This window comes from Gallus gallus, chromosome 2 (assembly GCF_016699485.2).
Source record: "Gallus gallus isolate bGalGal1 chromosome 2, bGalGal1.mat.broiler.GRCg7b, whole genome shotgun sequence".
Taxonomy (NCBI): domain Eukaryota; kingdom Metazoa; phylum Chordata; class Aves; order Galliformes; family Phasianidae; genus Gallus; species Gallus gallus.
This window is the reverse complement of record NC_052533.1, coordinates 137,830,663-137,858,288: the sequence shown is the minus strand read 5'-3', so window position 1 is coordinate 137,858,288 and position 27,626 is coordinate 137,830,663. Positions and strand designations below refer to the sequence as shown.

Here is a 27,626-nt window from a genome sequence, read left to right as displayed (position 1 = left end):
ACGGCTAAACCAGACTGACTCTTCCAAAGCAGAGCCACTTCTCTTCCCCATCCTTACCCAACAGGACGTCCTGTCCCACATAGCTCTAGGGAGAGCTCATGCCCTTTCCACGTCCCCAGTCCCAAAGATTGGGAACAGAATCCCCCATCCCCTCTCACCTCCATGCAGATATAACCGGGGGGTGATGGGCCACCTGCAGACAACAGCCATAAGCTGATGCGCTTTGAGGCCAAGCCCCAGTGTTCACCCTGAGACACCACCAGGAACGGGAGCAAACATTATGAAACCAAGTTTATTAAAACTTTCTACAAGTCAGACTTTATCATCCAGGTTTCCACAGATATCTACATATTTACAAGTTGGACATAGTGTTTTCAGCTTTTCTAGCAGATTTTTCTACCAATATATACAAATTCACTGTTCTTTTTCATAGAAGGGTTAAACTGTATCACAGATACAAATGTCAAGCAATCATGAGAGGTTTAGTGCAACGGAGAGCTGTAGTGCCCTGCTCTTAGTGCTCATGATTCCGTCAAGTTAGTATTGCCAACAATAATTCACATTAAATTGCTCTTTGACACCTCTTATTAGGACAAACAAAGTACAATGGAACGAAACATTAAAAAAAAAAAGCCCAACAACAACAAAAAAATAACGACCCCCACACGTAAGGTATGTACAAAGTACACAGTCCATGAGGTATACATGGTATTCCCGCAACGCGCCGGCAGCTCAACGCCAGACCACCCCGGGGATGACCCCATTGCCCACCTCACGTCCACCGGGCAACGCGCTCTCCAATGCAAACGGCCATCCCTGTGTGAGCCACTGGGCACAAGGTGTGGAACAGAGGAATCTGAGGCAGGGCTAAGCGTTACTTACCCCCAGCCTAGGAAGCTAATGATCTAGGTCTACTTGTTATCCACACACACTGGAAAGACTATGAATAATCATGCAAAAGAACAAAATTTAAGGGGGGAAAAAAAAGAACAACGTAGCCACAGGCCAACAACATACCTGAATAATCAACTTAAGGGCATACGGAGATTTTATTCTTAAGACTGACTTTCTAGGAGCAAGGGGGGGGGAGAAGAATGGAGCCTGTAGGAAGACGTGAACATGTTTACATACACTGTACAAGATGGCCCTTATCGCTGTCCAAGGGAAGGTGCCCTCCTGATAGCGTTACGTTTGGGGAAACGGATACGTTTTGGCACTGGGAGCTGAGACTCGCTGCCTGACCAGCCTGCTGAGGGCATGAAGTCACACAGGACACGCCGTGGTAACTCGAGGCTGAAGGCCATTTAAAACGATTTTGCATTCAGTGAATGGCATCAGAGGGGATCCAGCTGGAGATCAGCTACGTCCCCCTCTCCCCCCCCCCCACTACCATGTCAGAAGGGTCCCGGCAGTGATCACAGCAGGGATCTCTCTGATGGGAGGATCTGAAAGCTTCATCCCTATAGAAATGCGACTGATCGGAGCAACGAGCAGGCAGCTGGACGTGCTGATGAAGACCTCCTTCCCTCACTAAAGTGCACTTACAGTCAGAAAACTGCTTTGCAAGACCCCAAGTCAATTCCCCCAACTTTATAAACCAACAAAGAAAAAAAAAAAAAAAAAACAACCTAAATTTGTCAGATTTGCTCAGTTAGAGATACGTCCTGTGCCCCCCACCCACTGCACATCGCTGTCCATACAACCTGGGGCAAAGGGGGAAGCTGAGGGCTGGCTCTGCATCTCTCCCATCGCCAGCAATAAGACTCTGCAGCCAAAACGCGGCAGGGAAGGGCAGAGGGCACGGGAGGCAGGAGCAGAGCCACGTGGCTCCTCCGGGCAGCAGGACCACGCCGCCGGCAGGGCGAGCATGGAGCCTCTGTGTGCGCTCACAGCAGAGATCTGCGGGTCGACGTTTATCTGAAACAAGGTCACTTTTCTGACCATACTGGCACTTTAAGATGCTTTGAGTCTGTAACGTGGAAAAATAAAAATAAAATAATGAAACCCTACGGAGATGCCAGAGGTGAGAACGGCGAGGTTCTTGAGATTTCAGGGTTAGCAGAAGAAGGAACTGATATCGTCATTGTCTCCATGGTATTCTGGAACGATTTGATCGGAAGTTCCCGTCTCCTGGTCTGAATATCCCGGCTCCAGGACCGCCTCGAACCAGGGATGGAGCAGGATCTCCGGGGCTGTGAGTCTTTCAGAGGGCTCCCGTCGCAGGAGGCTGCGGATGAGGCATCGGGCTTTGGGGGAGACGTGGTCGGGAATACAGAACTGTCCGCGGCGGATTTTGGAAAACAGAGTGCTAGGGTCCGAGTCGTGGAAGGGATAGCGTCCCACGAGCAGGGTGTAGAGCATCACTCCCAAACTCCACACGTCGGCCGACTTCCCCGAGTACGTCCCCGTCGTGTTGAGGATCTCGGGGCTGACGTAAGCGGGACAGCCGTGCTTATCCGACAGCGCATCGTCCTCGCCCTTGATGATGTGCGTGTCCTCCAGGCTCTCCAGCCTCAGCTGCGTCCTGCGGGGGGCGATGGGGGGAAGCCATGAGTTAGAGACACGGGGCAGCGAGACCGACTGCTCTGCACAGCGACCACCACTCCCTTCCATGCACTAGCCAAGGAGAGGCAACAACTTCCTAACTTGCACCAGGGACGCTTATCCCAGACCCAAACGTAGCTCCATGCATGGCTGTTTGCTGGGATGTCAGCAAGTGCCGGGCTCTCGAGGAACGCCGGCGAGGCTCCTGCTGCCATCCCAGCATTCATTTTCACAACACAAAGCCTGGCTGTTCCGCACTCTCAGCGCTCACCGGCTTGCTCAATCCCTATTTTCTCCCTTTTGCCTTTCCAGGTGGTGCCCTGGTCCCGGTGGCGGCCAACCGGGAGCTTCCCACCAGCAGCCACGGCTCACGTGCCGCAGGGATGTGCTAACTGCAGCCTGTCCTCGGCGTGACCTCCCGCTGCAATGCAAAATACCCATCGGTTCTGTAAACGGAAAATGTGACTCAATGCGAACCGTGGGCCCGGGATTGGCCGCGGGAGCACTGAAACTGCACCTGTGCTGGTGAGCCCCAGCGCCCGCCTGCCATTGCTTAACCCTCTTCTTGCCAAACGCAATGCACATGACACTCGCCTGTGCAACGCCAATTTCCAAACGAGCCCGGCTGTGTGCAATGTAACATTTCAACAAATGTTTCATCTCACTAGGGGCGGGAAAAGCTGCAATAGTTTCCTTCAAAGGAATTACTTTCTTTGCATGTCAACAGACGGCTGTTTCTGTTTAAGAGGTGCACTTCTGGTTCGTTGTCTTATCACCTTCACAACCGATATCCCATAGAAGCAGTTAAAAAAACCCCAAACACAGCGGTTTCTTCTGTTTCGTCACATTAAGTGTGACCCCATTGCAGCCTGTACCCATTTTTTGAGCATCCTACAGCACGGCGGCCACTCGGGGTCAGTTCCTGGGGCTGACACCGCACTCCCAGCTCTGCCACGTGCAGCGTGGGGCAGAGAGCAGCCAGCTCTCCAGGGAGACACTGAATGCTTTGCCCTGCTCTAAACTTAGAAGCTCATCCCAGCAGCGTGCCAGCAGATGGGGGAAGCTGGAACCACCTTGCTATAACTCAGGATTTAGGTTAAGTTCTACCACTTTCCCCCCTGCGGGACATTTAACCATGTGCCGCCCTCTGTGCCGTGCGCGCCCGTATCCACGGAGCAGCAGAAGCACCAGCACGGAGATGCCGAGCAGCACTGTGCTGTCCTCGTTCCCTCCACATCCCATCCCCTTCATCCGCCTGGCCCTGAAACTCATCCATCACCACCAAGCCCCAGCCGCTGCCCCGTGACTACCAACAGATCTCACTGAACTCCTGCTGGAAGAGTGGAGGCTGATGGAGAGCTCCCTCCATTCCCTCCGCCAAGACCCAACCGCAGCCAGCAGGTGCCCCGCCGCACACATGGGGCACGGGCCCACCCCGCACTCGGGATGCTCTTCGCCCTTCCAAACGAGGCTTCCCCACTCCCCGCCCGGTGACAGCCGCTCACCTCTCTTCGTTGGAGAAGACAAATTTCCTGAGCTTGAGGTCTCCGAGCACGATGGCCGACTGGTGGCAGTGAGCGACGGCCGCCACAATCTGCCGGAAAAGCCGGGCGGCCTCCTCCTCCCTCAGCCTCTTACAGCTCCGCACGTAGGAGTGCATGTCCCCAAAGTCCTTCTCGAAGAACACGTAGGCCTTGGTGTCTCCGAGGATCACCTCCACCACGCCGGTGATGTTGCGGTGCGAGGGCAGCTGGACGTAGGGCCGGATCTTGTCCTGGTAGTGTTTGAGAGGGAACACCTGTGCGGAGGAAAAGAGCGCAACGTTCGTTCTCGAGGGCGTTGGAAGCGGAATCGCGTCCAGAGACTCTTTCCAAACAACGCCGGGGATGGAGGAGCGCCGGGGCTCCGTGCTCCGCTCGGAGCGGCACCGAGACCCTCCCCCGCGGCTCCACCGCTCGCTCCGCACGGACGACGGGGAGCGAAAGCCAAACCAACGGAAGCCACAAACCGCCCCAAAGCGTTTCGGAGCCCCTCCGAGCCCCCACCGCCCGCCGGCCCGCCCCGGGACGCCCGGCGCTCACCTTGCAGCGGAGCTCCCGGCCGGAGCTGACGCTCAGCGCTCGGGACACCTGCTCGCGCTCGGCCAGCGGCAGCAGCAGATAGGAGGCGATCAGGCTGGGCCCCGCCGCGCCCACATTCCCCGCCGCCCCTCCGCCGGCTGCGGGCGAGGCGGGCGCGCAGGGCGAGCCGGGGGCGCTCAGGCAGTCCGGGGTTCCGCCGGGGCACTCGGCCAGGCGCGGGCACTTGGCGGCCGGAGCCTCCTCGGCGGGGCCGTCGTGCAGCGGCGGGAGCCGCTTGGCCGGGGCGCTGCGGCAGCGGGCTGCCGGCAGGAGGAGCGCGGCGGCGCGGCGGGGCGGCGGCGGCGCGGGGCGGCTCATGGGGGGCGCGGAGCGGAGCGGCGCGGAGAGAGGAAGAAGAAGAGAAGGAGGAGGAGGAGTAGAAAAAGAAGCGCGGCCGGGGGCTAAGGGCGGGCGGAGCGCGGCTGGCGCATCCCCTCGCTGTCCCCGCCGCAGCCCCGGGCCGGGTCCACCATCTGCTGCCGACTCCGCGCTAAAGTAGTTGGAGGCTTTAAAAAAAAAAAAAGGAAAAAAAAAAAAAAAGATGGTTTCTCCTCCTCCTCCCGGCCCTGACGCACGGGGAAGTGGGAGGAGGGAGCTCGGCTCGGCCCCGCTCCGCCCCGCCCCGCTCTCCGCCCGCCCCGCCGTGCCCCCGAGCTTCGCCGTGCGATGCTCCGTCGCTCCGGGACGACCCCGACCCCGACCCCGGCCGCGGAGTGCCGCTGCCCCCGCGGCGCTCCCACGCGTGGAAGCAAAACGCGGAGCGCGGCTCCGTCGCCGCGAGGCTCCTTGGTGCGCTCAGCCCCGCGTGGAAACGCGTCCCCGGCGGCCGGCGAGGGGCCGCTCCCGGGGCGGCTGTAAGGGCGGGGAGCCGCCGAGCGGGAAGAAAGCGAGAGAGAAACGGGCAGCAAACCGAACAGCGCGCGGAGGGCCGCAGCGTTGGCGCTTCGGGAGGCCGGCAGGAGCTCGGCGCTGAGGCTGCCCCGTGCCGGGGGGTTCCCGCCCGTCCGCCCCAGCCCGGCGCAGCGCCGCTCCCGCGGGCAGTGCCCGGCGCCGCCGTCAGCGCTCGCCGTGTATTTTAAGCAACGCATGAAACCGTGCTGCCGGCTGACTCACGGCATAGCAGAGCCATTAATGCGTTTAAACATAAAATGCATATGCCATAAAGGGATGTCCCAGGGGCTGCATTTGCCTTTCTTTGCTTTTTTTTTTTTTTTTTTTTTTTAATTTCTTTCTTTAACAAACAATTCGGAGAACGTCTGCAGATTTTTTCCTGAGCGATTCACCGCAGCTCGGAACGCGCTGTTGTTATTTTTGCTCCCCTTATAGGCAAAGCACGCGCTGACCCATCAGCCTTTCTGCTTCGTCTTTCCCCTCCTGGAGGGCTGCGTCCCATCGATGCTTCTGTACACGTGTCCCGAGGTGGGCGCCCAGCTGTGCCCGCTGTCCATCCCATGCGGTGGCACAGCCTGCTGGGGAGGGGGGGGAGTCCCATCCCTGCAGCGTGTGGCTGTGGCGCAGAGGGACGTGGTCAGTGGGCATGGTTGGGGTGGGCCGATGGTTGGGCTAGAACCTTCTGGCTTGCCCGGGCCACGGTGAGTGAGGAGGAATTGCCTTTGGCCGCATATACATAAGTTGCTTCAGACTTCATGCCTCCTATTGATTTCCACAGAAAATACAACAGCTACAAAGAGCACGATAACACGGTTCGGTAGAGCAAATTCTCAGCTACAAAACGTGCTTTTTCAGCACAGCCACCAGCATTGGCTGTGTGTTTTCACCAGCAATGAATGAGAGCCTCTGTGCCGCGTCTGCACCAGCAGTGCGACCCATTGCTGCCACTGCTGCAACACACCACCCGCTGCCCCACTGTGCTCACACCCACTGGTTGGCCTCCAGAAATGTTCAGCAAGTGTCAATACATCAGTAGGTGCCGTTTCTGCTGCATGGAGTTGTTCAGTGACGCACCTTTGCTTCATATGCACTTCCATGTCAGATGCCATGTTGTCAGACTGCCCCTCTGCTGCCGTCTGCCACACGGCAACAACACGTGATGGGATATTGGTGGGAAGGCTCAGCCACTGCTGCCGTATCACCAGCATCCACCTCTGCACTGTGGGCCAGCACTATAAAATAGGAGGCACCGCTTTCAGAGCAGCCCTCCTAAAATACACAATACTGTTGATCTATAAGAAACGAAACATTTTAAAACATGTTTTAAAGAAGAGAGGAACAAAAGCATAAAGCTAGTGGGATATGTGACCCTGCTTTTGCGAAGCAGCGCACCAGCCTGCTTCCATGGCAGTGGCTGCAGTTCTCAGTGAGCTCTCAAGGTGTTCGGCAGAGATTTTGGATGAAATTTTACTCTTCATGTACTTCATCTATCCTTGATAAGCATTCACACATGTGCCAAAAAGCCATGGCATGAATAAGGTGTGATTGTGAAGCGAGGGATATTTCTCTCTGGTAAGAGGGATTATGAAACTCTGGCTAAGAGACACAACCAGATCTTTGAGTTCAATATTTGATTGCAACTCCATACATTGATTTGTTTGCAGGCCATGTATTTTTATCAACTGAAAATGGTGTCATGAACATAAACTGATGATTCTTTTGGCAGGCTTGAAACCTGTCCTCATAGCTCTTTATGAAGCTGGAAAGCACAGCTGCGTATTCTTTGCTGTTCAGAGCCCCGTGTTTAGCCAACGCATCGATGTGCACACGGGGATGTGCCATCACTTGAGTCAGCACTGCGCTCCCCATGCCCCGGCTGCAGCCGACACAGCACTAATGGCGCACTGACGGCCCGGCTGAGATGGGCTGTGCCTGGGTCTGCTCCATGGGGAACAGCTGCCATCCTTGTAGCACGGGGCAGGGGGCTTGGTGGTCTTTTCTGACCGTAGTGGTTCCGTGATTTTCATTGAAAGCCGCTCCTCCTTATCCTGTCACTACCTGACCTTGTAAGAGGTATGCCTCCCTCCTGCTTGTAAGCTCCCCTCAAGTACCAGAAGGCCGCAATGAGGTCTCCCCAGATCCTTCTCTTCTCCAGGCTGAACCAACCCAGCACCCTCCTTTAAAATGCCTTTAAGTACTCATAGCGTTAATGCCATGAATACACAGGTAGTAGCAAAGTTAGTTATAACCAAATAATGCTGTGTGCTTTATTCTCATTCCAATTGTCTAGGTATGGATCGCAATGAAAGGTCCACATACGGACTCACCAGCACCAAATTCCTTTCAACATGCTGCAGATTCTGAATGAGAGTCAGAATCATAAAATGGTTTGGGTTGGATGGGACCTTTGAGATCATTTCATTCCAACCCCCTGCTATATGCAGGAACACCTCCCTCTAGACCAGGTTGCTCACAGCCCCACCCAGCCTGGCTTTGAATGCTTCCAGGGAAAGCACATCCACAGCCTCTCCTGGCAACCTGTGCCAGTGTCTCACCACCCTCACAGTAAGGAATTTCTTCCTAATATCTAGTCTAAAGAGAGAAGTTATTCCCTGCCTGGGGCTTCTGTCTTTTCTAATTTTAGCTGATCCTCAGAATGAAAAATAACAAAGCAGGAGATAGCGGGGCCAGCTGGTTGCTGAGTGCACGTTGGTACTTCTCAGAGGGCTGAAACTCATCCTCCCTTGGCCACCTCTGCCAGCGCCAGGTTTTGTTGTGAACCCGTGCAGAAAACAGGAGAGGTTTGTGAAGAGCACCTCCAAGTCCTAAAGCAGTTTGAAGTGTTCCCTGAGGGAACTTTGGGCATTGCCATTCCATTCCCATGTTATTGAAGCAAATTTTCTCCCACGGCATTCCAGCATCTGTCTCAAGCTTGGCACTCAAGCACCGCGAGCTCGGCTGCTCGCCCCGTGATGCTCACAGAGTTATCTGTCTCCACTGCTCCACTTCTCTGACCCTTTATCTCTGTAACTGGAGCAGCCAGCGGCAATGGGAATTGTGTAACCATCTCCCCACTTCCCCAGTGCCTGGGACAGGTCTGGTTACTCTGACAGTGTGTCTCGTGGGATACGCAGAGTGACTCTGTTGGATTGGGCCAGTTATAAATAAACTGGCTGCTCGCTATGGGAAGAAATTAATAAGTCATTGTTTCAGTTATCGGAAGATGCATGACACACCAGTAGTTGAGTGAATGTTAAACTATCAGGCAAATATTAAACTATCAGAAAAATAAATACCATTATATTACGAGCTATTTCGAGACCTCTGATGACATTTACACAACTGCTGGACTTGACGCCAGCAGTGCAAACCCAGCAGCCAACACATGGTCTGCTGCAGAGCTGCTGTATGGAATCCACAGCACACAAAAGACTCCAAGTTGTGTGTTCACGTGATAAAGAACAAAAAGTCCCATTCTGTGGCAGGAATCACACCCGTGGTAATGCTACCATCAGCCTTACGCACTGTGGCATTCAGTGGTGGATTCAGTGCTGAGATATCAAACACATGACAAGAGTGCAGTGACATCAAAGGGACTGCAATGTGACGGTGTTAAGATGTCTCCCCTGGAGCCCTCCCAGAAGCCTGTCTGAGGGCTGCTGTTGCTGGGATATCTACATAATTCCCTTTTGATAAGCCCATTGTTATCAAACCCAAGGGCTCTCATGAGCAGCACCTCCTGACTTTGTCCTTTTACAGACCGAAGAGTATGAAGGCTGCTTCTGTTGCTCGGAGATGTGTGAAGGTTCAGGTCTTAAACCTCAAACCCTGTTCTTACTTCAGAAGCCGATTGCACAAGCGGGCAGTGAATGAGCGGCTCTCCGCTTCCCCTGCGGTCAGAGAGGATCCTATTCATGCCGAGTTTACAAGCAAACACTTCCTTTGGTAAGCTTCCCATGCAATTCAATTCATGTGCGTGCTTTCAAGCTCTGTCCTCAGGTCTGGACTAAGTGCAGAAGAACTGAGTGAGGCACAGCCTCCTCCACCCTGCTGCTATCCGGTGTGCAGTGTTTTGAAACAATGAAACACACACGTCTGTACATAGGTTGGCGCAGTCCTGCTACACTGCTGAGCTGACTTGAGCAGGAAAAGGCACTGCCCGACTTGCACACATCCCAGCACTTCACCTGCTCAGCAATCAATGGGATATTCTTCCTTCGCTCAGTTGCTGGCCAGCAGCCCACAACCCACTGGCATGCACATACAGAATTTCCCTCTGGGCACTGCTGTGAGTGTGCCACGTGTTTAAATGACGTGTATGAGCAGTAAATCCTCTGGGACCAGAAAATAGAACATTATTCATGGCAGATTTGGAATCACTGTTTACAGTCAGGACTTTCTGTGTTAAAAAGCTCCTGGATGACCAACAGTTTTGCTGTAGTTGTGATGAGATGCCCTTGGTTCAATGCTTTGGCTGCAGCAAGAGAAAGGAGGAATTTTCCACTCCAGGAAACATGTTTCCCAGGTGCATCTTTACTATGTAACAGAGCACTGTCATTGGTGCCAGGCCGATGGGCCACGCTGCACCTCGGATCCATGCAGGGAGATTTCTAGGGAAGGTGGAGATGAACGCTCACCTGAAACCACAGTGAAAGTTAATCTTCCACAGTGAATTCTGCACTGGTTTCAGCCACAGTGCTGGAGCTATTCTTGAGAAAAAACGTCATGAGGTACTTGTGACCGCAGGTAGGTAAGACCTTTGTCATCAGCCACTCATGAGGAAACATGAATATATCCAAGAGGACGTTGTCTAAAATAAGGCAGTGTGTTGGCCTTGGAGTTGAGTCATCGATCTCACTTCCTCCAGCCCCTGCTTTTGCTCCGGCTGTTTCTCAAGGGAGCACTGACTTAGCCCGGTCTTTGTGATTCTTCTAGAATGAATAAGATCACAGCTCAGGAGCAGTAATGATGAATGTACCCTTGATTCAGAGCAGTGCATGCTCCTTTTAGCACAAGTGTGCTAAATCTTCCATGAGATGCCTGCCTGATTAGTTCTTCTTTTACACTTTGTGGCTCCACTGATTGGAAAACAGAGAGAGTCTCTACTGTTAAGACGGAAACTCTGTTCCAGTGAGAGCTGTGCTAATGGCTCATTGCCCCAGGCACCACTGAATGCTTTTGCATATAGATCCCTACTGCCTTTTATTTGTTTGATTAGACATTTCTTTAACCAAAATACTATATGGAACTTCTCTTCTCTGGCAGAGACAGATTCTCACCAGGTTTCAGTGTCACACCCTCACTAACTCCACCTAGGTTTGCTGCATTTGTAAAAGACCCCTCATGGAACAGAAGAAAGCCTCACCTGTGAGTTCCTTTCCTTAAATATTGCAAAATTTCTGACGTCAGGCAATGAGACACAAATTACTCTGTGAACTGTTAACATATGCCTGTTTACATACGGTATCTTATAGCCAAAACAGATTAAGATTCGAGCTTTAACTGCTGTTGTTTCCACTTCTGTGAGTCATACCGATCAGCCTATTCATCACAGACACTTATTTTTATTCTTTAACTCTTGCAAGCTACTTCTATCCAGAGCAGAGTTGAGGCAGGACATAGGACATGTGGGAACAGCGAGGTCACAGCTGTGACACAAAACCCAATGAAGCAGCAGCGAGCTGTCAGTAAGTACAGCCACCCCAACGAGGCAGCAGCAAAGGAGGAAAGGAAGATCAAGTATTTTGCCATCATCATGGCACCAGCTTAATGGCATGAATTAGTCTGGCATAATTTAGCATTTATAATGTTATGTATTATCTGAAGCATCCAGACACCCACATGAACTAAATGTGAGGTGTGAAACTGCAGCCGCTGAATGTGTAGATACATCTTTGCATCTCAAGACTTGGTAGCCTGATTACCAGCAAGGACTGAATTAGATCCATGAGGGCAACACTAATGCACCCCTGCAGAGATTGTTGAACCAACGTTAAGTTTCACACAGGTTTCTGTTTCTGAGTTTTCTGCTTATAAATGATGACAGAGAAAACTTAACCACAAACTCAGAGATGAAAGAAAAAGCTACAACGTAGGGATCCCTCCACCACCACCATTACCACTTTTGAGACAAAGAATAGTTAACCCCCTCTCTTGTGGTATTTAGCTCTATCACTTCTCTGAAAGCCAATAACCTGTCTCCTGAACAGTCTTTCACCTGACGTGTCTTAAAAAGGGATTTGATTTTCACACCTAAGTGGGCAAAAAAGTGCATAGTGCTCAACTGCTCTCAAATCTCTGTGCAGTATTTCAGTTGGGCTTCCAGACAGAAGCACTCCTGATCACTACTGAGTTTTGAGAAGATAGGCCTTTGGGGTTAGACCACATGAAAATTACCCAGCTAATTCTCATAAAGTGTTTTGAACACAAAAGCTCAGTGCAAATAATAATGCCCCAGTTCCCCCTTTTTAGCTAAGAAATCAACTTGCAGATTAATATTCTTCAGTTACAGAATAATAATTTCAGCTTGAAGTGGTTTGCACTCAAGTGCAGTTGGGATTAATAATGGTCTATTAAAGGAAAGCTGTTAGCAAACAGCAACCCAGAATGAAAAGCTTAGCATTTGGGTACCCTGGCTATATTTTGTACTAAACATCAGCTCGTACATTAAGAAAAATGACTTCGGAAAAATCATCTAACTCACTAAGGATCCCAAAGCTCAAAGAATCCTGTATTTTCAATTTCAAATACAAGAAAATTGCCACCTGACCACCAGCGCAGCTCTTTTTACCAATGGCTATTTGTGATGCATATACCCGGTGTCTTACCTGCTGGGCACCTGCAGATCAACCCAGGGAGCAACTACTGAGTGTCACAAAGTTTACATCCTTTCTTGGATTTGTACCCAAATGTACAGAAAAATAAAGTTTATATCATATGAGAAAAGCTTAAGTTAGTGCAGAGCATTCAATAATTTTAAGAACAAGGCCAAGATCCTTTAAGGTGCATGGTAGGGTAAGTGCAGGGAAGCACTCTTAAGCAAGGTATATAACCTGGGTAAATCCTGGTGGGAGTGCCTTACTCAGTATTCCCAGCAGCTAGAGACAGTAACAGCTGTCTGCAATACTGAGCAAAGCACTCACAATTTAATGCTGGCAGAATCCACACTTCTCATATGCTGAAAAAATTAACAAGCTGACTGGGGAAGTTGAAGGCTGAAAGCCACATTTTATTTAACAAACGCAACATTTAGAATTTCAAGAAGGGGAAAAAAAACTAACTAACCTGGAATTCCTCATATTTGACAGATGAAAAAATGTTTTCAGTTACAGCGGAGACCTTCAACTCTGCCTATAAATGAAACACTTTAAATAACAATCCGTTACACAACCTGCTCACAATCAGCAGCTTATCTCACAAGACCTCTAATAACAAATTTTCTTTGTGGCAACGGCACATCCAGCCGACTTCTACAGCGTTGACCAGCTTTGTTTATTCTGACTGTCAATCGCTCTTTTAAGTGCTTCATCTGGCACGAGATCTGATCCTTTTACATCATCATGGCTACAGCCAATTTTAGGGCAGCTGTTAAAAAGAAAAGAGAGACACCAGTAAGTGAGAAGAATTGCAATAGTCAGACGCCGGCCTTTACATAACATCTGCTGCTTTATTGTATTTATCTGGGATTCACACTCAGTCAGCTCCCCGTTACCTCTTTTCCCCTTCACCAGCTCACTGTGGGGAAAAATAAATCCATTTATCTAAACTGGTGGGAATCAACAGCTGAAGGAAGGAATGCAGAGACAGAGCCTCTCACCTGCAGATTGCTCCCTTGTTCCCTGTACACAGCATTGGTAATGATACTAACAGTGCACAGAAGTTTTGCTACGTTGCTTTCTCTCTTTGAAGTCCTCTGTAAACTGCAGGTATCTGCATCTTACCCATTGATCTGCAGTGGAGTGGTATAATCTTCACTGATAGATAAATAGGGAAATTAACTTATAGGGACATAAATAGATTAAATGAGGCTTACAGAGGCTGACTAGTGAATCACTGGAACATCCAGTCAGTGTGAAAATTTACCTGTCCTGTTATGAACTAAGGAAGCAGAGAAAGGAGAGATGGGGTCAGATGAACAGCCTCTGAATGAACATCCGAGACAAAATGTCTTACAACTACTTGAAACAATCAGAGAAAGATAACAGGGTGAAAAATATTCAGGGACCAGAGGTCATTCCCCTTAGGCAGCAGCCCACACATTCACAGATGGTACCTGTCATCAGAAATTACATTTTTTCTGATTATTTTTTTTCCTTTTTAGGAATAACTTTTGTCTCAGGTGCTGAACTTACTTATATTCAGTACCCATAGCTTTTACTCCAGACTTGCCGGCTGCCCGCTGTGTGTGTCATGGGTAAGTCACTTAATTGCTCTGTGCCTCAGTTTTCCCATTTATCACATTGTAAGAGCAATAACTTAACAGATTAATGAATAACTAGTGCTTAGAAAGCTTCCAACGTTATCTGTAAGCATGAAGTGTTAGTGTGTTCTTCCAGGCAATGGAAAATAGTGAGCAAACCGAGATATATCAGGATTGCCTCAAGTCTTCTGTGGCCGAGTCCAGCAGCACAATGCCAGTGGCTGTGTGTGTGTGTCAGCTGAAGGACTGCCAAATGCACCAAGGACATAGAATCATAGAATCATAGAATTGCTCAGGTTGGAAAAGACTTTAAAGATCATCGAGTCCAACCACGACCTAATCATACTACCGTAACTCTAACAACCCTCTGCTAAATCATGTCCCTGAGCACCACATCCAAATGGTTTTTAAACACATCCAGGGATGGTGACTCAACCACCTCCCTGGGGAGCCTATTCCAGTGTTTAAACACCCTTTCTGTAAAGAAGTGTTTCCTAACGTCCAACCTAAACTTACCTTGGCGCAACTTGAGGCCATTTCCCCTCGTCTTGTCACCTGTCAGCAGTGAGAAGAGACCAACCCTGCTCTCGCTGTAAGCACCTTTCAAATATTGGAAGACAGCAATAACGTCTCCCCTCAGCCTCCTTTTCCCCAGTCTAAACATCCCCAGTTCCTTCAGTCTCTCCTCGGAGGATATATTCTCCAAGGTCTTCACAAGCCTTGTTGTCCTTCTTTGGACCTGCTCCAGCACCTCAGTGTCCTTTCTGTATTGAGGTGCCCAAAACTGAACACCGTACTTGAGTTGAGGCTTCAAACACTGAACACAATATGTATGAGAAGACAGCTGCTTCTATAGCTCTGCAATGAGCAATGGCCTTGATTTATGAGTAAAGGCAGAAAGGACTCCCCTAGCCAGCACTCTGCTCTTTCAGGATACCTGCTCCTACTTGAATAAAGCCGGGTAATGTTGAGTAACACAAACAGGATGGTTCCAGAATGAGGAACTCATTGCTTTACGTCTGTCTTCTCACGACGCAGACTATGGTTTTTCAAAGACTGACAGCATTTTCTTGAGAAAGGTTGAAATTACAGCAGATTGGTGAGACTGGGCAGAGAAAACCAGGCAAACTTTCTCAGTCCAGTTACAGTGAAACCTGGTTAGTGCTGTGTTTTTACTTTTCTAGCATGTTGCAATAACTGCTGTCCAAGTGGTAAGGGTGCAAGCTCAAAACTCAAGATTAAGATCCACCAGGATTCAGACTGCACAAATAACTTCAGTTTAGGTATAAAGTTGCTTTTAAAGCTGGGCATTTTACAGCTTTGAAAATGCTTTTTACTCTCTATTTCCTCTAAGTCCTTAATTTCTTAAAAGGGAAAATAAAAATTCAGTTCTACAACCCCATCAGTTTTATCAGCAGTGATGAAACTTCTTGGATCCACCAAAGCGGTCTCAACTCCCACGTTTTTCCATTGGTTGCACATGGAAATCTCTCTTTGCTTGGAAGAGAGAAGCAGCAATGTGGATTATTGGTATAAAGCAGTGATTTGACGAAACTTATGCGATGTAATGAAGATTCAATGATGGTCAGGTTCATTGGGTTACTGCACAGAGGACAAGGTAAGTCAGAGGTGTCAGCGGGATCTTCCCGTTGAGTCAGGAGGTATTCTGTGTAGTGGTTTAGTGCTGAGCACTTTCCTAGCCTGTTCCTATCCTCCAAAACTCTTACTCTCATATCTCCAACTTATGAGCTATCTCCCAACTCCATTCTTCTAGCCACATTCCTGTCCCTCAGCGTTGCTGGTTTGCTGTCATCCACAGCATATTGCATGCCCTCTACCTTTTCTCCATAGCCTTCATAAGGTGCTAAGGCAGGGTGCTTCTCCCTTCTTCAAGGTAGAAGCCAGAGTACAGAAAGCCACTGAGCGCCATCACAACAACGGATGACTGATTTTGTAGTGGTGCTTTCCTGCAGACAGGAAGAAGTTCTGCCCCGTTTTGTATCCATGAGGCAGAGTGTGTACAGTCTGACAGAAATGCAAGAGCTACAGATAGAGGAAGTAAGCTAACTGTGGCTTTATCTGTGGAGAAATCAGGTTGCTAGTCTCTACAGATCTTCCTGAGCAACTGCACATTTATGTAAAAGTCCACAACTTGTAAGTTTCCGTGAGGTCATCAACACAAAAGCATGAAACGCTGGCTATCTGGCATGAAAACAGACATTAATAATGATGGTTAAGGATGACAAAAGATGTCCTCTAAATTTGCTCTGAAGAGCCTTTGAGCCCCTCTTCCTCTTGTTTTGTTTTTCAAAAAATCAAAACAATTCAAAATTTGAAACATATCAGGAAGAATTTCAGGTTTAATGATTTGACTTTCACATGTTTTCATTCAGCAAAATATATCCTACATGGAAAGCAGCAAGCTGCTTTGGTGCTGTAGAATAAGAATCATTTCGCTGCACTGTAGTAGTAAGTAGACAGTTCTTTCTGGTCATTCTTAAATCCTGTACTACCTAAAAGGTTGAATTTTAATACTTCTCATTGCTAATTGTATTGGAACTGAACTGCTGAAGAGGATGCACAGCAGAGACATTTAATTTTTCATTAACCTTAAGGCTCGCTAAATAAGCAGTGGGAATGCAATGAGCAACCAAACCTTATGAAGGTGAAGTTTCTCTTCGTTGTTCACAGCTATACAAGATCTCTTTTATTCTGTTGTGCAGGTACCATGAGTAGCTGTAACTTCCCCACACACTTCCTGAATATTTCCTTGCACATTGTTTTCATCAAAGAAAAAAATCCTTCATGTACTGTACTAATGAGGAGACTGTGACTTGGGCAGACGCTGAGGTATTACTTCCTGTAGCCTTGCCAATCCAAATACATTTCCTAGAACAAGTGGAGTAAAATTCCACTTACACAGCAAAGCAAATAGCTTTTCCACACATTCCTGATAGCTTACCGGACTTTCTTCTTCTGCTGCTTTCGAGTCTGGATGATTTTTAGAATGGCATCTTCTTCATAGGAATGTCCACAGACTTTGTTTCGAACTGGCTTCTTCATTTCCACCTGTAATCAATAAGGTTTGATTTAAAGGAACTGAGAATGTCCACCGAAAGCGCTTCTTACAAAACTCATGTAAAACGGCAGGAAGTCTTTTTGCCACTCGTACATGGCACTGCACTGAATGGGGTCAGATGCTGCATAGGAAACTGCCTTGCTACTTATGTGGTTGTTTTTTTTTTCCTAAGCAGTGTTGTTTCTCTCTGATAACGCCTGCCTGATTTTTAACAAGTACTGTGGAATTGCAATAAACAATCCAACGAAGGACATGAAATAGCTCTTTCCCAATCTCTTAACAGTGTGACAGCATACCTGTGTAATGGGACAAATGAAGTTCATCTGACTCTGAGTCACAGCTATATCTTCATCGATTTGTTCGATGTCGTCATTATCATTACTATCTGATTGAAGACGAACTATAATGGGAAACAAGACAATTTCCATTTAGTATTTAGATAGCCAAAACTTAAAATAAGCATATAAGATCTAGCATTTGCCCAATGTTATCTCACAATGATATCTAAGATGCCACAGCTTGTTTCTGTATCCACTCCCTGAACAAGAGATTGCAAAAATACTCTACTACAGCCTCTGTTACAGAACGTGGAGCTTTTTACCTTTTTTAAGTGGCAACCACTTGCGTTTTTTTGGTAGCTATTTATAGCCATTGCTAGAAAAGAGAGCTGGAAAGGAAAGCAAGCTGGCCTGAATATACGCAAAGTCTTTTGTTCTCCCTGTTCAAGTTCACAGAAGACCAGCAGCCTTCAGATGTGCACCCAAAATCTAACACAGGATGAGGGGGAGCTTTTGTAGACCTGGCAGCCCAGCACTCGAGATCAGTTTGTGCTTGAATGTCATAACTGGGCAATTACATGCAATTCGTACTATTTATCATAAAACATCATTTGTAAAGTGATGCCACTGTATTTTAACAAGACTATAATTAGTGAAAAACAAAAGCCAAGAATGTGTTATTTGAGATAGGCAGCAGAAAAGTTACTGGAGTAACCTGGTGGATCAGTGCCAGGGAGTGAAAGGCAGACAGATGGGGAAATCCCCCAGAGCCAGAGGAGCTGAACGTTCCCCTCTGTCAGAGCATCAAGGTGAGCTGTGACCACATACCCAGGGCACACCGGCCAAGTGTCGTGCAGAAACTCATCAGCCAGAGCCAAGAGTGAGACATGGAGCAGCTGAGGAGGATTCCTTGCTGCTAAATGTAGCCTTAATAAATGTCTACACACTGTTTTATCTTTTCCTAACTTTGTTCAGTAATCATGAATTTAGGATTTTAGCCCAATATACTTGGTTATCTTTAACCTGCTAATAAAAGCAAACTGAACACCTGCCATAATTTTCCAATCTTTTGGGGTGAGCCTGCAGTATTTTGCAGCAGTGCCCTGGAGCATCCTCCCAAGGTGGCCCAGGCTGAACAGAACGTTTTTCTCTTGAGCTGAATCAGCTGCTTTGCAATTACAGAATCTCTTGAATCAGAAGGGACCCCTAAAGGCCATCTAGTCCAAATCCCCTGCAATGAACAGGGACACCTACACTTAGAGCAGGTTGCTCAGAGTCTTGGCTAGCCTGACATTGGGTGTCTCCATGGACAGGATGTCCATCACCTCTCTGGGCAACCCATTCCAGTGCCACATTACTCTTATCATAAAAAATGCGGGAGCAATGCAGGAGCACAGGGCTTGCAGGGGATGAAATCACTCAGGGCCCTATGTTGGCTTTGCCTGCCAGTGGGGCACACAACGGCACGGGAAGGGTCTTAGTTATGATTTGCCTTCTACAAAGCTTCAGCTCTGGTTCCCTTTGCAGCAGCTGCTACCGCAAACTATCAGCTGATCTTTGCATCCCTGCTATTCAGCCCTCCACATCTGTTAAGGACTGGTGTTTCCTAACTTATGGTCAGCCCTGCATGCCTGTGTAGTACCATCACCTTCCGCATGATAACAGAAGACATCACCCTGGAAGCAAATGCAGTCTCTCACACCCAGTCTAAACAGAGCAGGCTGCCAGGCAAGCAGGCCCAGCTTTGCTCTGGATACTTCGACATCAACACTGCAACCATCATTCCCCACAGCCTGCACATTTCTCCTTCCTTCCTCCTTAAGAGAGCGTGCTCCACTCTGCATTCCATGACAGGAGTTTGTCAAGCATTCAGGAAAGAGGGGAGATTTAGATTAGATGTTAGGAGGAAATGCTTTACTCAGAGGGCAGTGAGGTGCCCAAAGGAGCTGTGGTGGTCCCGTCCCTTGAGGCACTCAAGGCCATGCTGGATGGGCCCTGGGCAGCCTGAGCTGGTGTGGGGCAATCAGCCAATGGCAGAGGGTTGGGACCGTGTGGGCTTTGAGGTCCCTTTCAACCCAAGCCATTCTGTGATCCTATGATTTTATGAAATCTCGGTTCGTAAGGCTAAAGAATATGCCAGATTATCAGTAGGTGTGAGCTTCTGCAGGGGCTGGTTTCTGTAAATACCACACTGATTATTTTTCTATGACTAACACTAACAAAGAACAGGAGCTTCAGAATTTCCTTAAATTCATGCATCTGCAGATTTTGACATCCTGCAGCTCCAGTCTTTCCTGCTAGAAACATCTGGAAGCATGTACGTCAGTATGGTGTACTTTGTATCACACAGCGTACCAGCACAGAGCCAGCCAATGAAGCTAGAACACAGCAGTGCTAGCAAGATCTCGGGCAGGTGATTGATTACAAGGGATGACTGATTTCTTTAATCAATAATATTTAGATACCAAGCTTGACTCTACACTGAATGTCTCAAGCCTTCCAATTATACGGGATAAATCACAGTGTGAGTTTACTTCTCTCTCTTACTGGCTTTGGAGGTGATTTAGAAGCCTCACAGCTAATGGCTGAGATTGGGTAAGCCAAGATCCATTTCTGGTGGGTGGGATGTATGAACCATCATGGATTCTGTCCTCTTGCTGCGAGCTGGTCCTGAACGCTTCTTGTTTGGCCTTTATTTGCAATGACTGTGAACAGCCTACCAGAGCAGGGTCCTGCTTTCAAGAGGTTATCACAGCACAAACGAATTATTACAGTATTTCCTTTTCACAAGCCACTAGTACTTTTAATAATAAATATGTAAGACTGGGATTATGTAAGCGATACCTCAAACATGTCAATTGCAAATTAGCCTCAGTCAGATAAAACACCCACAGATTAGTTGTTACTGCTTGGTGCTCGAGATTACAGAAGGAGAGAGGAAAATAACCTTTTCAGTTACAGTAAATCTGCAGAGATCACACAAAAAGGACTGACATACATGCGTCCCAAACCGGATAGGAGGATGTTATAAACCACAGACCTGTGTCCACAAACTCATATTGGAAGATGTTTTTCTGAAGGTCAAAGGGAATTTTACCGAACGAGATTATAAGAGTTTCTAAGTATGACTTCTCTATGGAAAGAAGAAGTAGGAACACCGGGTCATACATATTTCAGCTAAGTCAGGTTATATTTTTCTAAAACCAAGTTTTCCTTGCAAATGAAAACCAGGTGGAGAAAACACTACGTTATTGTTCCTGAAATTCAACTGTTGCCTTAAGCAACAGAATTACATAGATCTGTTTTGGTACTCTAACATATTGCATTTTAAGACTTAAGAGTTTCTAGTCTTCTCTTCCAGCCAACTGACTTCTATTACGAGTGTTAGTAACACGCTTTCTATCTGGCTATCTCAGCAATTATGTTTACTGCTAATTAGTGCCCACTGTTGTAACAAAACTGCATTCTCATGAAGACGTCTATTTTTGGTAACACATCGTAATGAATTTTGCAACTGCCAACTGTTTTTGACTTATTCCATTTTAATTAAAAGCGGGTAGTACTTTATATCTCTATCACTTTCATCTCTTGATAACAATGTGACTAATATGCCTTAGCTCACATCTTACTGAGTCTGCTGAGAGACTGAGAATGTTTAAGACAACTTTTAAGAATGAGAAAGCTACAGGGCAGAGATATTAACTGCTGCGTTGAGTGTTATATTTAGTATGGGTAGTACACATACTAAAACCAAAGAGAGCAAAACGTCTCTCTGCTGTCATTTCCACTTCTCTGACAGACACACCACTGCCTGCTCAGTGCTTCCAGGGCCAACAATGTCTTCTACCCAATTCCTGTTTCTCTAAGGCGAGGACGATTGCCATAACCTGGCCACGAGAAAGCACATGTCGCAATGTGAACTTAATTGATTTCTTTCCTTTCGTGCTGCAGTGTTCTGCCTTCTCACCTGCCATCAGTCAGATGCTAATCCTGGGAATCAAAGAGCAATGTTAAGCACGCAGGACTGAGGCTTTGTGAGGCTGAGCCAGTAGCCAGACACGGTCCTGGCTCCCAAGAGGGTCTATTGTACTGCTGACTCTATAGAAATAACAGCAGCTCATCCAGGCTGGGAAAAGTCCTATCTCTGAGAGCTCCAAGAAAAACATGAATGTTGTGAGGGTAAATCAAGTGCCAAGTGTTCCTGCCAGCAGGACAAAGAAAATACTGAGAGGGAGAGAGGTGAAGGACGTCTCACCCAAGGGTGAAAAGGGACAGTGATTGGACCTGGGCCACTGCTAGCACAAGGCTGAAGGGGCCAGGGACAAGTCAAAAGGAGGGAAAAGACCACACTGCTGAGACCACTCGGAGCCATGCTGAAGGGTGGGACGGCGCCTGCCAGCGCTGAGAGCCTGAGCTGCCTTCAGAGCCAGAAGCAGAGCAGCTGCCCAGTGTTCAGAGTCCTGGACAGATCCACAGTAAACGCTGCAGGAAGAATGAAAGAAGAGGGGAAGCACAGAGTAATACATTCGTGATAAAATTTCCCAGCCTCTAGCTATTTGTGCCCAAGGACTTCCTGAGTCAGAGGTAATAACTTTGCACTTAATAGTCCCTGCAGTTTTCCTCCAATGAATTTGTCTGAACTTGGAGCGGGGAATTTGGGACTGGACTTTTCAGCTTGATTAGAGACAGTTATCTTTGCTAGAAAGGTTAGCAACAATTTAATTTTCCTTGAAACTTACCACAGAGGCTGCAGGTTACAGTTTAATTTGATTTTTAAAAGGGAAAGTGAGGTGTGCAAGCTACAGCTGCAGTCAGAAAGTTCAAAGGCTGCCTGCTTTAGCTAGAGGCGAGCGATAGTTTAATTTGCCAACCAAGCCAAACTAGGCTTTGCATTAAAGTACATTACAATTTGAGTACTTGCTGGTGTTGCAATGCACGCGTTGATCTAAGGAAGGTGGCCTCTAACGTATTGCTCCAGCTTGCAACTGCAAATTTACTTGCTCCTGCCCAGGCCAAGCAATTTGCTGTAAATTTACTCACAGTTCCTTTACGTATGCCCTGTTTTAACATCCTTGTGCAAGGATTACATAGACACAGACTTGGTAAATCCAAAATGAAGCGACAATCCTGTGAATATAAACCATTCCAATTTTGCTGGGGTATGAGGAGCAAATTAGATGAATGAAGTACCAAATTGTTAGTTCCTCTACATAATAAGAGAGGGGAAGGAAAGGACAATATCCTGTGCAAAGCACCTATCCTCTAAAAGCTCCTTTTAAACGCCATCAACTTCACAGCACATGCATATTTTACAATATTTTGTCCCCCTAAGCTACACTCCTTTTAAAATACACTATTCCTTATGGAAATACTGTTCCCATTTCATCCTTTCACTGCAGGGTAGAGTTGGTTGATGTCAGTTTTCCAGAACAACCTGATAATGAGGACAGACTGTGATTTGATGGAGGTATTTTGGGACACTCAGTTACAGAAATTAAGTGAAGGAGATGTAACAACACTTTAAGTTAGACAAAAATTGCTGTGTAACCCATTAATGAATAAAATATGGCTACAAAACCCACCTAGGAAAAAGCAACAACAACAGCAACAGAGAGTTGTCTTGTGAAACCTTCAACTCATCCATTACTCAGAGTGAGAAGTAAGACATCAAGTTTGCCTTTAGATTTTGGGAAATTCAGACTGCACGCAGTGGGAGCTGCATCCCTAGAAATGTGAACAGAAAGTGCATCTTCGTAAATTGTGCAACTGGAACGGTTTGGTAGGCAAACAGAGAGAGGAAGCTTTCTTGCTTACTTTGTTATTGCATACTAACATGAGAAATCCACACTTCAAAGTCCGTGGCTGACATTTCAAACAGCAGTTTCCTCATCCCTACAGTCTGGACTAGATCTGAAGGAGCTCCTGGGGGAGATGAAGCGTACCTAAAAAGATGTCATGAGGGCTCATCAGTAAGCTCAGAGGAGCCACTATTTCTGGAAAATCTAAGAAGGCCATATTCTTCCATCTTAACTATCATCATCACAGTGACGTGCAAACTTAATAAGCAAGTTAAACACCAAAAGCCTGCTGAAAATAAACCCAACCGATAAACAGATTACTCAAATGACCAGGAAACTCCAAGTCTATATGAAACTATGCCAGGCATATGACTACAGAGCACAACTAATAGAGATGCCACAATAAGAGCACAGCAAGAGAAACACTGGGATATCTTATAGGAAAAAATACACAGACGCAAACTACTGGATCACAAATAAGTGAAAAGGACATATTTATTAGTTTGGGTTTTCACCTCCTCTTTGGAATAAAAAAGGCTTAACAATCACTGCTTCGTCCAGCATACTGTAAAAAGGTAATTTCCATGCTTAGAGAGCATCATTTGACATAACAGAGATTAGAAGAATATCATGCTCATTTAAAAAATGAAGAAATTCACCCCAGACACATGAAATAAAAAGTTGCAAAAGCTGCAACCAGAAAAAAAAAGAAAAGAAAAAAAAAAAAGACCATTTCATTAGAAGATGAACCACTTTCCATTACTAACATTGTGGTCAGAATCTGGAATGTCACTGATGCAATGCTAACCATCAAATGAAATGAACATGTAGGGCTTGCCTACACAGGGAAGCTGTTGCAAAATAAGCTAGGGTGTGAATTTAGAACGCATTAGCTACTTGGCAGTAATTCCCTGTGTTGATGATCCTATCCTGCACAAGGAGTGCCTTTTGGCTGTTTACCCTAATCCACTTCCACAGTGGACTCAAGAAAGGCACTGTTAAGGCTGGACAAGAGTGCTGAGAGGAAACCCGTCAGCTATTAACAGCAGCTTAGAGCTACATCCATTTACGTACAAGTCCTTACCAGGCCTTAGACAGTCTGTTCTGTCAATTTAAATCAATTTAATTCAAATTCTCTCAGAAAACTCCATGAGAAATATTCCCTACGTATTAGCTCACGAGCAGAAACTGATCTTTGAGGCCCTCCTGTACCTGTCCACTGAACCTTCATCCGTCACTATTCATAGGATCACAGAATGGCTTGGGTTGATCCTCCTCCTCCTTATGAGCTCCCTTCAAGTATTCCAACGAGGTCTCCCTGGAGCCTTCTCTTCTCCAGGCTGAACTAGCCCAGCTTCCTCCTTCATAGGAAAGGTGCTCCAGCCCTCTGACCATCTTCACGGGCTCCTCTGGGCCCACTCCAACAGCTCCATGTCTTTCCCTCATGAGGGAACATAGTAGAGGGGGACAAACTTGCAACCTATACGATTGGAAATCACTTTGCTCCTGTTACTGCATCATTTGTGCATTCTTGCAGTCATTCACGTCTGAAGAGCTGCACTGGTGACAGATTTTCAGACAGAACATGCTATTGCTAGAAAATGCTCCTGTGACAGAAACAATGGATCATACCAGAGGGGCAGCAACGAAGCGAGAAGCCACTGCACAGAGAAACCCAAATGATGAACACAAACTCCCGTATAAAATTATCATTCTGATTATCACTTCAGTCTGTCTCTTCAAGTCCTCCTCCTGATGGTTTTGGGATGGGCTACAATGGCACCAACCCTACAGATGCCTGAGACTGTAGGGAGGGCAGGGGCAGGAGCAGCCCCTCTCTGGCAGGCAGTGGGGAGGCTGCGGGACAAGCAACCCACTCCGTGGCCCCCTTCACCCTATGGAAGCTGGAGATTGCCTCTTTCACAGGACAGACTGGGTATGGCTCATGAAGAAAGATGTAAATGCACAAGCAAGAAAAAGTGAATAATTGTTTTCCTATCCCCTAAAGCCCGATGTCAAGATATTCAAAAGAAACTGTTAGGCAAGATATGTTATTTCAGAATGAGTATTAATGAATGCTTAGAGCAACATTTGCAATTCTGTTATTAGTGATGCATCTCAGTCCTTCAGAGTGCTTTCTAAAACTCTTAACCACTTCAAAAATGTATTTAATTCATTTGCAAACACATCACTTCGAGAGATTACAATTCAATGTGCAGTGAAGCATTGCATATATCTCACATAACTTACTGGAGTTATATTATTAAGAAATTAATTTCTTCTCTATTTTGTGCATCACCATGAGCAAGCATTCTAGTTATTCTGTAGCCTTGTGCTGCCTGGAATGCCCCTGATGAAATGACCTCTGGGATGGGCAATAAAGTACAGCTGCCTGCTCAATTTCTGTTGTTTTTTTTCTGTCTTTTATTTTCCTTTAATATGACACTGCTGAAATACATGAGAAAAGGGGGAAAAGTCATCAATTAAGATCATATTGAAAAAGGCTAAGAAATAAAGCCCACTTTTTGTTTTTAAGAGGAACTTACAGATCTGCTATTGCTCAACCATAATATGGCAAGGTTTTCATTGAGGTTAAGGCAGAGACACTGCATGTGTTGTACTAAGACATCCTGCATAAACCATGCTGTGCACACTGAGCAGGCCTTTACAATAATAATACTCAGCAAGCTGTTTCCTAGAAGAAAATAAAAAATGTTGCTAATCCCAATTTATATAGAATCCTTCAAAACAATGTCACAGGGGCTAAACATAACACTATCATCAGTTAGGAACAGCTGAACAGCTACTTTTCACAACCTGTCCTGTGATGTAAGATTAGGCTTCTTGAACGGCAGTCTGTAGAAGAAATCCAATGCGAAAGTGCAGAGCTATAAATATTTATGGATGGTAACTGCAGCAGCCTAGTGCTTTCTGAAGGCAATTAGTAGTTAACTTTAAATCTGATCAATAGTTATTTCAAATTTCTTTCTGCAGATTCCTATTTGCCCGGAGGGTAGCTGGAAGAGTGCACCTTCATTAATGCTACATGATCAGAAAAGCCTTGCCATACTATAGGAGTCATTTATATAACAACACACGCATTTCACCTTGACATTTTTGCATGGTGCAGAAAATAGAGAATCTGGAAATGGCTGTGCTTTATGGCAGGTGTGCTGGGAGCACTGTGATGGGCTCAGCTAAGAGCAAGCAAGAGGCCAAGTCTTTTAAGGCTTCAAGGTCTCTCCGTGTCAACACTTTCTTCCCAGATCAGGTTTAATAGGGTCATGAAATGGAAGAGAGAAAGGACTTGAGCACAGATGTACAGCAGCAGCAGCAAGAACAGCTAAGCAGATCAGACAGAGCAGGGGAAGCAGGTGTTGAACTGATGGGACAGCAGTTACGGGTGTCACTTGTACACCATAGCAACAATGAAAAGATGAGCACGTAACTCAATCACATGATGTTCTGTACAGTTCTCATCTTTCTAGCAAAGCAGTATACATTACGCTCACCTTTTCAATCTTATATTTATTACCAGGATGGAGTAACATCGTAGTTGTCCTCCTAATGAACTATTAACTTCCCTCGCTACTCTTTGGTTGGCACATCAGCTCTGGCAGGAGCACACACAACCTCTCCATGTATGCTGAGAAAGATCGAGATTTTCTATCTCGAAATGAATGCTAAGGAAACCTAAGGAAATGAAACCTAAGGAAAGAAAGTGAAAAAGAATAAAACAGAGACACTCTAAGGGGTCACCATTTCAAAGCTGTGAAGATAAGGCATTGTCTGTTTTTGTCAGTGCTTCTTTTACATCAGAAATTAAGCACAGCTCTGCAACCCAGAATTTAGGTTAGATCAGTGTTAGAGACTCTTGTTTGTACAAGTAATTCAGATTCCTCCTTTCCTACCAGCTTGGCTACAGCTACTGAAAATGTGTGGAAATGGGGCTCAGTGACTGGAAAGAGTAGAAAACCTTTAAGGACAGAATCTCTGTTTCCCCAGTTCTGAGCTTTTATCTGCAGATACCAGCTCTGCTGGCTGCTCTTCAGGACCAAGTACTGCCTTGATATGCCTTGCATGCCAACAGTGTAACACGTAACACAATTTAGGAAACCTTTCATTAGATTAAGAAGATGAAAAGGATTTTTAGTACAGGCCATAACAGGACAACATCCTTAAAAAAATGCAACAGAAGATGCTGGTCGGAGATGAAAAACACAAGGAAGCTCTCTCACGACCAAACACATACAACCTTAACCAAAGAACTGCCACAACCACGGTGTTTCCAGGGGTGTCCTGACAGGTTTCTCACTGCAAGGCTGATTATGCTCCAGAATCCTGTTTCATGTAAAGGAAAACATACAAGTGCCAAAAGGGCACTTCAGAAGGTACATACTTGGATCAACAAATAACTAGCAAGAGGGTACAGGGCAGCCCGGAAAACAGCAGTGAGTCGCATGCCCATTTTGTCAGCATAGGAAATGATCACTTCAA

General features: G+C 46.9%; 2 protein-coding genes and 1 long non-coding RNA gene across 7 annotated transcripts in view; all 3 read right to left on the bottom strand.

The window, feature by feature from the left end:
* Window positions 1-278: 278 nt before the first annotated feature.
* TRIB1 (tribbles pseudokinase 1) lies at window positions 279-5,151 on the bottom strand. Its single transcript, XM_040695966.2, has 3 exons — window positions 4,626-5,151; window positions 4,050-4,342; window positions 279-2,524 (listed from the first exon to the last, which is right to left on the bottom strand). The coding sequence occupies exons 1-3, from the start codon at window positions 4,980-4,982 to the stop codon at window positions 2,056-2,058; spliced, it is 1,119 nt and encodes a 372-aa protein (XP_040551900.1). The 5' UTR covers window positions 4,983-5,151; the 3' UTR covers window positions 279-2,055.
* Window positions 5,152-5,863: 712 nt separating this feature from the next.
* On the bottom strand, window positions 5,864-6,694 carry LOC121113083. The gene is made up of 2 exons (XR_005857669.1): window positions 6,630-6,694; window positions 5,864-6,317 (listed from the first exon to the last, which is right to left on the bottom strand). It is a non-coding gene; the product is annotated as an uncharacterized LOC121113083 (long non-coding RNA).
* Window positions 6,695-12,754: 6,060 nt separating this feature from the next.
* Window positions 12,755-27,626, bottom strand: part of NSMCE2 (NSE2/MMS21 homolog, SMC5-SMC6 complex SUMO ligase) — a 126,397-nt gene continuing 111,525 nt past the window's right edge. For 4 of the 5 annotated variants that reach the window (NR_102407.2, NM_001397729.1, NM_001397730.1 and 1 more), the window contains 3 exons: window positions 17,350-17,453; window positions 16,937-17,043; window positions 12,763-13,139 (listed from right to left, as the gene is read on the bottom strand). Coding sequence is in view for 4 of the 5 variants with exons in the window: in NM_001397729.1 (NP_001384658.1) it covers window positions 13,025-13,139; window positions 16,937-17,043; window positions 17,350-17,453 (326 nt within the window). In the remaining variant the exon portion in view is untranslated. Of the gene's footprint in view, window positions 13,140-16,936; window positions 17,044-17,349; window positions 17,454-27,626 lie in introns of all 5 variants that reach the window. The other variant, XM_046920689.1, reaches the window with a different exon arrangement.

Coding starts and splice junctions, on each gene's coding strand:
- TRIB1 (XM_040695966.2), bottom strand. CDS start 4,982: ATGAGCCGCCCCGCGCCGCCGCCGCCCCGCCGCGCCGCCGCGCTCCTC. Junction 4,343..4,625: donor GCCGGGAGCTCCGCTGCAAG/GTGAGCGCCGGG, acceptor TCCTCCGCACAG/GTGTTCCCTCTCAAACACTA. Junction 2,525..4,049: donor GTCTTCTCCAACGAAGAGAG/GTGAGCGGCTGT, acceptor CGCCCCCCGCAG/GACGCAGCTGAGGCTGGAGA.